This window comes from Papio anubis, chromosome 14 (assembly GCF_008728515.1).
Source record: "Papio anubis isolate 15944 chromosome 14, Panubis1.0, whole genome shotgun sequence".
In the NCBI taxonomy this organism is placed as follows: domain Eukaryota; kingdom Metazoa; phylum Chordata; class Mammalia; order Primates; family Cercopithecidae; genus Papio; species Papio anubis.
In genome coordinates, this window is record NC_044989.1 from 24,770,205 (window position 1) to 24,784,038 (window position 13,834).

The following is a 13,834-nucleotide window of genomic DNA, read 5'->3' on the forward strand; positions in this document are numbered from 1 at the left end:
AGAAAAAAGTTTATTCTGTGTCCATTTTGTCTGTCTTATTCCCTAGGTAGGGAGTATCATCCAAACATAGTAATGCTGCTAACCATATTGCTTGCATAGTACTTTATCATGGAACTTCTGAGGCTTCCAGACACAACACCTGCAAATTTTCTATTCCATAAAGCTGGTCCTCAGGCCTGTCTTAGATTCTTCATAAAGATCTTGACTTCTTCCCCACTCGAGCCATCTCTCTCCATCCTTGGAAACCTCATGGGACATCATGCATGATTTTCTTGTAGGATTTATTTTCCCTTTAAAGGAATATCTGTGTATTTATCTCAGCTCGTTAAGTTGAAGGACTGCCTTCTTCATCCTTATGCCCCCTGCACTGTCTAGGACAGAGCCTTTCCACAGTGGGCACTCAATAAACACTTCTTGACTTCGATCGGATAATTCCCCAACCTCACAGAGTTTAGACTTAGAGTTTGCTATTGGGAGCATCAATCTTGCTCTTTGTGTTGACTCATGAAATGCTCTATCTCATCTGTCCTCCTGCTCTTAATCTGTAAAATGAGGGGCTGGATGAGTTGGTCCCTAGGCTTCCTTCCAGCCCTGATTCATTCTGACTCAGTTCTGGGCTGGAGCAGACACTTGTTGGAAAGGCTATCCAGACGTTGGCAGCCTGTGGGGGAGCCTCATAACCCGGATGCTGCATTGCCCAGGTCACTGCACTGACACCTTTCATGCCCCGGTCGGGCCATGGGGTGGCAGGGCCACAGCCGGTGACGGCGTGTGCTGCCCTTCCCAGGTACGTGTGCATTGCCATGGAGGCTTTGGACCAGCTGCTCATGGCCTGCCACTGCCAGAGCATCAACCTCTTCGTGGAGAGCTTCCTCAAGATGGTGGCCAAGCTACTGGAGTCGGAGAAGCCCAACCTGCAGATCCTCGGCACCAACTCGGTAAGGAGTGGCCCAGGGGGCTCCAGGTCTCCCAGCCGCATCCTGGGGATTGGCAGGGGAGAGGGAGACCTTGGGGTCGTCACTGTCATGTTCTGTTTCTATTTGGTTCCCAACCCTAAGTGTGACACACTGCTTGTTTTAGGGTCTCCCTTTGTGTGAACAAAGGGCCCTTTCATTTTTTAATTTAAACAAGTATATAATTTATATAGATATATAATAAAACAATTTTTAAAAATAAAATTCACCACTTTCAAGCATCCTATTTTAAACCCTGTGGTGGCCGGGCGCAGTGGCTCACACCTGTAATACCAGCACTTTGGGAGGCCAAGGCAGGTGGATCACTTGAGGTAAGGAGTTTGAGACCAGCCTGACCAACATGGCAAAACCCCCATCTCTACTAAAAATACAAAAAAAAAAAAATTAGCCAGGTGTCATGGTGCACACCTGTAATCCGATCCCAGCTATTTGGGAGGCTGAGGCAGGAAAATCACTTGAACCCAGGAAGCAGAGACTGCAGTGAGTCGAGATCGTGCCACTGCCCTCCAACCTGGGCAACAGAGACTCCATCTCAACAAACAAACAACAACAACAACAACAACAAAAATGTGGTTTTAGTGTATTCACAAAGTTGTGCAACCATTATCTCCATCTAATGTGTTTAGCGCTAGATTGATGATCTCCAAACTTTTTACTAATAGAATTTTTTCCCCTCAAATAATTTTAAGTGGGGCCCCAAATGGATATAAAAATCGATGGAAACAGAGGCTTTCTTTGGAGGGCAGGAAGAGCCCAGGGCCCCCACCACTCAGCACTCTATGGGGGCATATCTTGAAAGCTATCCAGGTTATGCCTCTTTCAAAGATAGAGCAAAGTGATGTCCCCAGGACAAAGGTACCAGATCAGTGGAAAGACCACGGGGAAGCAGGACACAGGGCTTCTGGCTTAGTTTTGCCCTTTCCTCACTGTGAAGCGTCGAGCAGGTTACCTTTTATAGGCCTCAGTCTTTTCATCAGTACCATGAGCAGGTTCAGCTTGGTCTCTGTTAGTCCTCCAAGCTAATGCTGGTCTCAGTGGAGGTGGCTGCGGTCGTGGGAGAGTATGATATTGTTAGAGAAGAGCTATCAGATATGTCAGAAACTCCCTGCTTCATGTGTGCATTTAAACATACTCCCACACCCTGGTTGTCTTTAATATCTTGCCATCTTTCCCATTCCTTCCCCTTCAGGACATACTTTAAGCTCCAGGTCTTCATGCAGCTTAGATATGACTATTTTACAGATCTTAAGTGAAGCCTTTATCTATCTGCAGATATCACAAAAGTTTAAGGTTTGCCCCTTAGCCTCCCAACCTGAATTCTTATTTTTTTATTTTATTTTATTTTTTTAGACTGAGCCTCTTTCTGTCACCCAGGCTGGAGTGCAGTGGCATGATCTTGGCTCACTGCAACCTCCACCTCCTGGGTTCAAGTGATTCTCTTGCTTCAGCCTCCTGAATAGCTGGGATTACAGGCATGCGCCACCACACCTGGCTAATACCTGTGTTTTTACAAGAGACAGGGTTTCGCCATGTTGTCCAGGCTGGTCTCAAACTCCTGGGCTCAAGTGATTCACCCACCTCAGCCTCCCAAAGTGCTGGGATTACAGGCGTGAGCCAGCGCGCCCTGCCCCCAACCTGAATTTTTATGGCATGGGTCAGAGCTGCTTTCCTGTTCTATATAAGTTGATTCAACCAGAAGAGAGTCTTCCAGCTTTCCTTCCAAGGACCAAGAGTGGCAACCTATACAGATTCCCTTCTCTTTCCTCTCCCTGGGAGCCAGCTGCCTTCGACACATTACACATATTATAGCTAAGGGGAAAGTCCTTTGTCAAGTTGCCCTGGCAACGGCTTCAGATACTGTTTTAGTTGTCCTGTTTAAGATAACTCCAGAGAACATCTGAATGGAAAATGAACCAGCCACCATGCATCTGTGGGGGCCACTGGAAGCAGGTGGCCGCCAGCTCTAGCTTCGCCCACAGGAAATCCTAGCCCAGGGTAGGTGTTTTGTCGGCTACGGCCTGGAAAATTCAGTGTCCTGCAAATTCCCCATCGCAGTGAATCATCGCATCAGCCAGAGCAAGTTGACTAATGATTGCTGTACTGCAGACGATGATGATGATATAAGGACAAGCTCTTGTCAGTGAGTTAAGTCAAATATTTGCAGTAGCTCCAGAGTGCAACTTGGAAGGCAGCCTTTTCTCTTGCTGTCCCTGTCTGATGCTCTTTCCGGCTCTCCGAGCCCAGACCTTCTTGAACCTTCCTGAGAAGAGTGTTCTTTTGCTCCTCATCATTTTAGACCTGCCAGCATGCTAGTGCGTGACATTATCTTAGAGTCTAGCCCAGGAGTTCCAAACAGGTCTTCACAGGGATTCAGGGCTTTGTGGGGGGAAAGGGGAACTGAGGGAGGAGGAATAGAGTCTCTAGGCCCTTTACTGCTACTTCATCCAGTAGCCACCTCTGGGGTTTTTTTTGTTTGTTTGTGTTTTGTTTTACTGAGGCATAGCCTTGCTCTGTCACCCAGGCTGGAGTGCACTGGCGTGACCTCGGCTCACTGCAACCTCTACCTGTGAAGTTCAAGTGATTCTCCTACTTCAGCCTCTCCAGTAGCTAGGATTAGCTGGCCAAATGCCCAGCTAATTTTCTTTTTCTTTTCTGAGACAGAGTCTCGCTCTGTTGCCCAGGCTGGAGTGCACTGGCATGACCTCAGCTCACTGAAACCTCTACCTCCGAGGTTCAAGTGATTCTCCTACTTCAGCCTCTCCAGTAGCTAGGATTTTCTTTTTCTTTTCTGAGATGGAGTCTCGCTCTGTTGCCCAGGCTGGAATGCAGTGGCACGATCTCGGCTCACTGCAACCTCCACCTCCTGGATTCAAGTGATTCTCCTGCCAAAGCCTTCCAAGTAGCTGGAGCTACAGGCACCGGCCACCATGCCCAACTAATTTTTAGTAGAGATAGGGTTTCACCATGTTGGCCAGGCTGGTCTCAAACTCCTGATGTCAAGTGATCCGCCCGCCTCAGCCTCCCAAAATGCTGGGATTACAGGCGTGAGCTACAGCGTCTGGCTCCAGTTAATGTTTGTATTTTTGGTAGAGACAGGGTTTTGCTGTGTTGGCCAGGCTGGTCTCAAACTCCTGACCTCAAGTGATCCATCTGCCTTGGCCTCCCAAAGTGCTGAGATTACAGGTGTGAGCTACCACGCCCAGACCTTTTCATTGTTTGTATGGAAGTTTGCAGCATTTTATTTGGATAAAAGGTTTTGCTGCCAGGAAATCAAAAGAAAGGGAAGGAGAGAAAGAAGGAGAAAAGGAAAAGAAAGCAAAATGAATCAAGCTCATCTAACCCCTAATTTTGTTGGATTTCTCAGTGTAGAGATGGGATCCCAAGAAGTGAGATGGTTTGTCTGTGCTCACACAGCTAGAGTGCTGGCTTTAGACAGTGATTCTTTTGGCCCCTGTGCATGTATTAATATTCTCCCTAGAATCTGAGGGGTGGCAAGGTCAAAAGCCCCTCACTGGGCCCTAGATTCCAAAGCGTGGCACCCAGTCTCTGTGCAGATGCCCCCCTGACCAGACTTAGTCTAGCACAAGGCAGCCCCTGGCCTTGTGGGTGAGAAGCCAAGAAAAAAACTTAACCTGAGCCCACTCTTCCTCCCTGTAGCTTTTCCCTCAGACCTGGTTTTGCTCCCTGAATCGGCATAGCACAAATCTCCCCTCTGTAGAGTGTCTCTTCGGAAACCATATGCCCTTCAAGGTCCCCAACGCAGATCAATGAGCTTTGGAAACCTACCGATTCCCAGGGCTCAACCAGACCCGCATCTCTGGAGAGGAGACCTGGGAGTCTGTATATTTTTGCTTCCCATATGATGCCATTTAGGTCTGGGAACCACTGACCCATTCTAGTCTTAAGCCTGTGTAGGATTCCTTCCCTCCTTTCCTTCTTTTATTCTTTCTTCTCTCCCTCTCCATGTCCCTCCTTTGCTTCCCTCATCCCAGGTAGATATTCATACAGCTTGTGCTTGATCACCCCAAGGAGGAAGTTGTCCAGAGACTTGTCACAAAATCCAAATTTGCTAATACCACTTCTGTACATTACATCCAGTAAAGTACAATTTAAAAAATGTAAGTGATGCTTTTTTTTTTTTTTTTTTTTTTGAGACAGGGTCTCCCTCTGTTGCCCAGTCTGGAGTGCAGTGGTGTGATCTTGGCTCGCTGCAACCTCCGCCTCCTGGGTTCAAGCGATTCTCCTGCCTCAGCCTCCCAAGTAGCTGGGATTACAGGCACCTGCCACCATGCCCGGCTAATTTTTGTATTTTTAGTAGAGACAGGGTTTCACCATGTTGGCCAGGCTCTTCTCAAACTCCTGACCTCAAGTGATCCACCTGCCTCTGCCTCCCAAAGTGCTGGGATTACAGGTGTGAGCCACCGTGCCCAGCGAAAATTTAAATGATGCTTTCCAGCCCTTAATGAGAATACTTGGGCTTTGGATCATGATGAGGGACTGGAAAAGCCAGGAGAAGGTGGGGAGGCAGGGCCAGCTAAGCTCCTTACTCGCTGGGAATTCACTTCTGCACACCTGCCTCATTGCATGATGGGTGCAGATGCATGTCTTGGGGACAGTGTTAATCACTACATGTCCTGACTTTTTAAGGGCACTTACTAATGATAAACTAAAAATATTAAATCTGATGATGCCGAGATCCTCTACATAAACAATCTAATATATTAGCCTAGTGTATACAAATGGTAAAATATTATGAAGATTCATAGATTGAAAGTTTATACTTTCACTTCTATCTCACACCACACACAAAAATTAACTCAAAATAGATCAAAGCCTTAAATGTAAGAGCTAAAACTATAAGACTCTTAGAAGAAACTATAGGGATAAGTCTTTATGGTCTTGGACTTGGCAATGGATTCTTAGATATGATATCAAAAGCAAAAGCAACTATAGAAACAACATAGATAAATTGGACTTCATCAAAATTTAAAACTTTGTCTGGGCACAGTGGCTTACACTTATAATCCCAGCACTTTGGGAGGCCAGGATGGGTGGATCACTTGAGGTCAAGAGTTCCAGACCAGCCTGGCCAACATTATGAAACGCCATCTCTACTAAAAATACAAAATTCAGCTGAGGTGTGGTGGTGCATGCCTATAATCCCAGCTACTTGGGAGGCTGAGGTGAGAGAATTGCTTGAACCAAGGAGACAAAGGTTGCAGTGAGCCAAGATCACTCCACTGCACTCCAGCCTGGATGACAAAGTGAGACTTTGTCTCAAAAAAAAGAAATTAAAACTTATATGCACCAAAGGACACAATCAAGACAGTAAAAAGATAACCCACAGAATGGGAGAAAATATTTACCAATCATATATTTAATAAGGGTTCAATAACCAGAATATACAAATAATTATTAAGACTTAACAACAACAACAAAATAATTAAAAATGGACAAAGAACTCTCATAGACATTTTCCCAAAAAAAGATATACAAATGGCAAGAAGCACATGAAAAGATGCTTAACATCACTAATCATTAAGGAAATACAAATCAAAACCACAACAAGACACCACTTCACACCCACTAAGATGGCGATTAAAAACACAGTCCCACACACAAAAGATGGCAAATGTTGGCAAGGATGTGTGGAAACCGGAACCCTCATGCATTGCTGGTGGAAATGTAAAATGGTGCAGCACCTATGGAAAATAGTTTGGTGCTTCCTCAAAAAGTTAAACATATGGAATTATATGGCCCAGCAATTCCGCCGGGTATATACCCAAAATAATTAACAACAGGTTCTCAAACAAACAGTTGTACACAATTGTTCATAGCAACAGTATTCACAAGAGCTGAAAGGTAGAAACAACCAAAAGGCCACATATTTATCATCCCACTTACATGAGATACTCAGTTAGGTAAATCCGTAGAGACAGGAAGTAGACGTGTGTTTGCCAGGTGAAGGGGGAGAGAGGAATGGAGAGGGACTGCTGAATGGATATAGGATTTCCTTTTGGGTTGAGGAAAATGTTTTGGTTGCAAAACATTGTGAATGACTTAAATGCCGCTGAATTGGGTGCTTTAAAATGGCTAATTTTATGATATGTGAATTTTACCTCAATTTTTAAAATGTTGGACTCTGAGTAACCCAGAGTCAATGGCACACAGGCATTTATGCTTTTACTGTGCCACAACCTCAAACCAAGCCCACTTTGGAGGCTGGTGCAAAGCGAGTCACCCAGCAGGTGAGGGGGAGGGGGGCTCCCCTGCAGCAGGCCAGGGTTATGGGGATCCTGGAGACGTCCCTCCTTGTGACTCAGGTTGTGCAGCACCCTGTTCCCCCTACCCTAATGCCCCCACCTCAGAAAACCACACGGCCTGTGGGTTGGGGCCTCTACGCATATGTGCATTAGGAGTTTACTGGGCTTTCAAGCAGCCTCCTCTCACGTCCTCCAAGTGGTCCTTACAAATCTTCCATTTCCCCCTAAACTCCCCTCCCAAATCAGCTTCTTCAGTCTCAAATTGCCTTTGCCTTCTTCTCCCACTCAGGAAATGGGGGCTGTCCCAGGGCGCTTCTTCCACTTCCTATGCCCATCTTGTTCCTCTCCAAAGGGTCCCCAGCCCTTCCGGAGCCTCCCTGGATCCATTCTTTCTGCCCCCTCCCCATCTCCACTCTTTGCCTTGCTTTGATTCCTTCCCTCAATCTAAACACAAGTTCAAGTCTCTTGCAGCGTAGTAATAAATTAAATTAATAAACAAGAGAAAAACAAAAAAAACTACATTCTCCTGCATAACTACAAAATGCCATTAGCTTGCCTGACAAAATCAACCATCATTCCTGATCTTATTTTAATATGTCGTCCAAATCCAGATTTCCCTAATTGTCCCCCGTTGTCTACATTGCTATCCTTTTTCAAATCAGAACTTAGTAAAGACTATTTCTTTGTTTTCTACGTCCCTTACCTCTCTTAGCAGCTTCCCAACCTCTCTCTGCCCCTCTTTTATTCGTGACGTTGACGTTTTGGAGGGCAGGTCAGTTGCTTTGTAGAATGCTCCCCATTCTGGATTTGTCCGGTTCTTTGCTGTGGTGCCACTTATCTGACTCTCCTGTCTCTTGTATTTCCTGCAAACTGGAATTAGATCTGAAGGTTTGATTGGATGCAGGTAACTACTTTTGGCTATAATACTTCATGGGGGTTTTGGGTTGCTATACCGGGTATCACAGCAGGAGGCACAAATGTCTGTGTCCCACCTTTACAGATGCCCAGTGTGATCCCGGTCTAGGGTGTGGGAGCCACCCCTCTCCACTGTAAAATTACATTTTTATCTTTGCAATTAGAATCTGTGGAAACCATGAAAATAACCCACTCCCCACCCCCCTTGCCCCTCATGTTTTTATCTTTTGGTGGCATTTCTCCCTGGGGTTGCACCCATTTCTCCCTGAATTCACGCCCATTTCTCCCTGGGATCGCGCCCATTTCTCCCTGGGGATCGCGCCCATTTCTCCCTGGGGATCGCGCCCATTTCTCCCTGGGATCGCGCCCATTCCTCCCTGGGGATCGCACCCATTCCTCCCTGGGGATCACACCCATTCCTCCCTGGGGATCGCGCCCACCTCTCCCTGGGATCGCGCCCATTCCTCCCTGGGGATCGCGCCCACCTCTCCCTGGGATCGCGCCCATTCCTCCCTGGGGATCGCGCCCATTCCTCCCTGGGGATCGCGCCCATTCCTCCCTGGGGATCGCGCCCGTTCCTCCTTTGGGATCGCGCCTATTCTCCCTGGGATCAAGCAAGGCCATTCTCCCTTGGGATCAGCACACCCTCCCTTTGATCACAGCCTATTCTCCCTTGGGATCAGGTTTATTCTTCCTTGGATCAAGCACAGATTTCCTCCTTGGGATCGTGCTCATTCCTCCCTGGGATCATGCTTCATTCCTCCCCTGACGCGCCTGCTTCTCCCTTGATCGTGACTTATTCCTCCCTGATCGCTGCCCCATTGCCCCGGGGACGTGCCCATTGCTCCCCTGGGATTGGGCGCCTCGCTTCTCCCGATCACTCCCATTTCTCTCTGGGGATTGTGCCCGTTTCTCCCTGGGATCACGCCCATTCCTCCCTGGGATCGCACCCATTCCTCCCTGGGATCGTGCCCATTTCTCCCTGGGATTGTGCCCATTCCTCCCTGGGGATTGTGCCCGTTTCTCCCTGGGATCGCACCCATTTCTCCCTGTGGATCTCACCCATTTCTCCCTGGGATCTCACCTTTCTTCACACTCCCTGGGCTTCTTCAGGCCTGTCACTCCAACTGTTCCCACTGGACTTGCCCTGCTTAGTTTCTGTGGTAGGCTGAATGATGCCCCCACCCCACCGTTGCCTATGTCCTAATCCCTGGAACCTGTGAATGCCACCTTATATGACAAAAGGGACTTCGCAGATGTGATCAATTTAAGAATCTTGAGCTGGGGGAGAGTATCCTGGATAATCCAGGTGTGCCTGATGTAATCTCAAGGGTCATTATAAGAGGGACACAGGAGGATCAGAGTTGGACAGAAGGGGACGTGATGATGGAAGCGGAGGGACAGAGACAAAGAGATCTGAAGATGCCCTGCTGCTGGCTTTGAAGATGGAGAAGGGGGCACAAGCCAAAGGATGTAGGTGGCTTCTGGAAGCTGGAAAGCCTGAGAAAATGGATGCTCCCTGGAGCCCCCAGAAGGAATGCAGCCATGCAGACCTATTGTAGACTTCTGAGCTCCAGAACTCAGATAATAAGTGTGTGCTGTTTTAAGTCACTAAATTGTGGTAACTTGTTACAGCAGCCACAGGAAGCCAAGACAGTGTCCTTCAAATAATTCTCTTTTTCCTCATCCCCCTGAGTGTCTGTGGTCTCCAAGGCTCTGTGCTCTACCCTCTTCTCGCTGGATATACTGCTCCTGGACAATTTCATCAACTCTTGTGGTTTTAACTGTCATCTGTGGACTAGATATGCCCCAATCTTCAGCACTTTGGTTCAAAACTCAGCACTGCTGGAGACCAGCAGGCCGGAGGTGGGTTCTGTGAAGTCAGGTGAGGTCAGAACTGCAAGGCCAGTGGAATGGCCCAAGGCATGGGCTCAGCCCCAGCTAGGGACAGGCTCTGAGAGCAGAGGCAGCAGCTGGTGCTCCCCAAGGTCTGTGTTTCCTGAGTGCAGGCCTTGGAGTCCAGCAGATGGGGCTACCCAGGGCCAGCAGGGATGGTGTCCTGGGGCCAGCAAGGACTAGACTTTCCCAGGAGTCCTTCAAACCACAGCCAGTTTTGCAAAGAGTCTTGAAGGAGGGACTGTGTAATGTGGATGGACAGGAGAGTATGTCATAGATCTGGGGAGTTACTATGCTTTGGCTGGTAGTCAGGAGGTTGGCAGGACATGATCAAGTTAAGATGGGATAGACTGTGCCTCTGGCTACAGTGAAAACTGCCCCAGGGAATTGCTATAAACAAGGGCAGTGGCAAGAAAGGGACAGGCAATGGTAAACTCAAAACCATGTTTTGATTTGCTTTCCAGCTAGGACTTATCTTAAATTTGGGCAACGTTTTTTGGTGCTGATTTTTCTACCCAGGTTAAGTCTAGTGAAGCAAAGAAGCAGTTCTCCTTTCTCTTTGTGTAGGTAAATGCAGCAAAAAGACCTTCTGTCCTTGAGCTGTGAGAGAGTTGGGTTTTATATATGCCCCGTATTTTTAACTATAGTTCTGTCACTGACAGCAGGAAGTTGGTTGGTTCAGAAGGCCCACCTATGGAAGAGGGAATGGCTATCTTCTGTTTGGAGAGACTTGGCCTGTGATAAGACCAGGGGAGAGCTATTCCTGCAAGGCCAGTCTTTGGAGCTTTCACTCTCTATTGACCCTTAGTAACCCTCAGTTTTCACACCATTTTACCTCCTGGCTGCCTGTACCACAGGGTGGGTGATCACTCCAGCAAGCTTGGCGCCCTTTGTTGTATATGAAGAGCTGAAACTTTGATCTTGAAAGGGTGGCCCTAGCAGTGCCCCTGGCCTTTGAAATGTCACATGTTCAAAATCTTCAGTTTGTTGCTATGGTGACTTTCCTCATCATTGCTGTATCTTAAAACAAACAAACAAAAAACCATGATCTTTCATGATCTCATGCATTAGAACTCACATTTTAATAAAAGTCATCTGTAAAGTATGAATTCACAATTGTAGGGGTGAAACATTTAGGAAGTTCTCGCTGTAGTATGCATTTAAAGAAATAGTGACCAGTCACACAGGTAAATGGGCCCAGTGGAAACTCATGGAGTGTTGATGACGGGCCAAAAATGCACTGGGGGAGAAAATGAGGAGGCAGTGCGTAACTGTGACAGGCGAGGCAGGTAGAGTTCTGGTCAAACCAAGCCTACAAGGCAGGTGCTTGGGTTACCCCTACTTGATAGGGAAACTGAGGCACAGGGAGCTTCAAGTAAGCTGGGACAAGTAAGCTTGTCCCAGATCACCGTACTAATAATTAGGATTCAAATATGTGGTCTGGCTCCAAACCCCTTCCTGTAGTCATAACACTACACTGCCTGTTTAAGAGGGAAAAGGCCTTACTCACTCTAAAACCTAAGAGTCCCAACCTCATCTCAGCCAGACACTGGCACATTCTGAGGTGGACTTCTGCAATAGGTGTGGTCCTTTGACCAGGGTCCCCGGGAAAAACCCCATCAGACCCTCTGAATCACTGTCACCAAAATTTCCAGCTTAGCCCCCTCATGTCAACCCCTGGAAGATTCAGGAGCCACATAGGGAGCTGCCCCTACAGGGACGCATGACCGGCGCTCCCTGTCCAGGTGACCTAGCTGGGCTGCTGGGACTGTGCTTTCATACTTCCAGCCTCAGGGAAGGGAAGCGCCTCCCCACAAGCTATCACACCAAGGGATCCTAAGGAGGCTCAAGATCCTGAGGTGCTTTTTTTCTTAGATAGCCCTGTTGCACACACCTTCTCCATGGGAGATCAGGGACTGGCATTAAGTGCAGTCTCACTAGAATATCTAACAGAGCAAGAGTCCTGGCAGCCCGAGGGAATGGAATGGTCAACAGCCCGAGACTCAAGGCTACAGCCTCCTAGGCAGTCCTGGGCCCCGGAGGGCAAACTGTGCTCCAGAGATGGAGCCATGCTACCCTTGGTTCAAGCCCGAACCACCCCAGTTCTCCCCTTCAAAGGAAGTGGCTGTCCATCCATCCAGCCTTGACGGACCTCCATAACCAAGAACATACTTCCCTAGCTTTTCTCAAGGTTCTGTGAGAGCTTTCTTCCCCCCACCCTGCCTCAGAACATTTCTATAGCTGTGGGACGAGTTTACCCTGGGCCAAGTACATGTGACCTGTAGACCCCCTGCCCTAGAACAGGGGGAGCGGGCACTTAAGGATGCAGATACCCGGCCGGGCGCAGTGGCTCACGCCTGTAATCCCAGCACTTTGGGAAGCCAAGGTGGGTGGATCACTTGAGCCCAGGAATATGAGACCAGCCTGGGCAACACTGAAACCCCATCTGTACAAAATAAAAAATTAGCCAGGCATTGTGGCACACACCTGTAGTTCTAGCTACTCGGGAGGCAGAGGTGGGAGAATAGCCTGAGCCCAGAAAGTCAAGCCTGCAGTAAGCCGTGATCACGCCTCTGCACTCCAGCCTGGGCGGCAGGAGTGAGATACTGTCTCAAAAAAAATAAAATAAAATAAAATAAGATGCAGATACTTAAGCCCTACCCCTAGAGAGTCTGTTCAGTAGGATAGCAGTAGGCTGGAGTGGCTCAGAAATCTGTATTTTAAACAACCTCCCTAGGTAGTTCTGATACACATTAAAATGTAAAGAGCTAAGATCATGGGACCCAGTGTGAGAATTCCCAAGCCTGAGGCTCAGCTCCACCTGTCACAAGTGGGCTGAGCTGAAATAATTCACTTGCTCCCTTAATAAGCCTCAGTTTTTTCATCTCTCTAATGGGAGCAACACATGTTCTGCTAAACTCACAAGACTGCTGAAAATCGTATCAGATAAAGGATGTTGTGATCAGCTGGAAAATGATGCATCAATAGATGGCTCCATCTTAATCCCTGGAACCTCTGCATGTGACCTTATATGGAAACAGGGTCTTAGCAGCTGTGATTAAATTAAGGACTATCTTAATTTGAGATTGGGAGATTATCGTGGATTTTCCAGGTGGGTCTAAATGCAATCACAAGCATTTTATTAGAGAGAAGCAGAGGGAGATTTGACACACAGGGGATAAGACGGTCAAGACTGAGGCAGAGACAACACAGTCACAGACAGTTAACACTGATATGTTAAGCAATGAGTGCCACAGAAATATTTACTGTTGTTATTACTTAGACTGTAGGTGTTAACTGGGCCTGGCCTGGCCATTCCTGATGAAAACTCCTATGTCTATGAATAGCCTCTTCTAGAACTCGGGCTTTGTGATGTCTTTTAGATATTCTGAAGGCTTCCAACAGAACAAGGCATGGGTTAAATGAAAGCAAATAAGCTTTACTACAACCATATCTGAAATTTGTTTTTCTGATCAAGTAGGATGGGAAAGAACAGTGGGTGGAGTCCCGGGCATGTTAAGAATGGCGTGTTGTTTTTTAAGTGGTGAGTGGAATGTATTTGTTCATTGCCCCAGCAAACACTGCTATTCAATGATTGTGTGGTGTTGAATCCTGTAGGGTCATAAAAAGTCTAAGCCTCTTAGAATAAGAACCTTACTAATAATATGCCTTGAGTTCACACAGTTCCTGTTACTCCAGGAGCTCAGGGAGCTTTTCTGAATCTTCTCTACTTTATTCATGTTCCTAGGAGGTGATAGATACATTTTAAAGAAAAGAAAACAGGCC

At 47.4% G+C, this 13,834-nt stretch overlaps 1 protein-coding gene across 3 annotated transcripts in view; it reads left to right on the forward strand.

The window, feature by feature from the left end:
• Positions 1-13,834, forward strand: part of EFR3B (EFR3 homolog B) — a 113,943-nt gene that overhangs the window by 59,915 nt on the left and 40,194 nt on the right. For 2 of the 3 annotated variants that reach the window (XM_009183800.4, XM_021924647.2), the window contains one exon: positions 788-938. The exons of the other annotated variant lie outside the window; for it this stretch is intronic. In XM_009183800.4, coding sequence (XP_009182064.1) covers positions 788-938 — 151 coding nt within the window. The remainder of the gene's footprint in view (positions 1-787; positions 939-13,834) is intronic. 3 annotated transcript variants of the gene reach the window in all.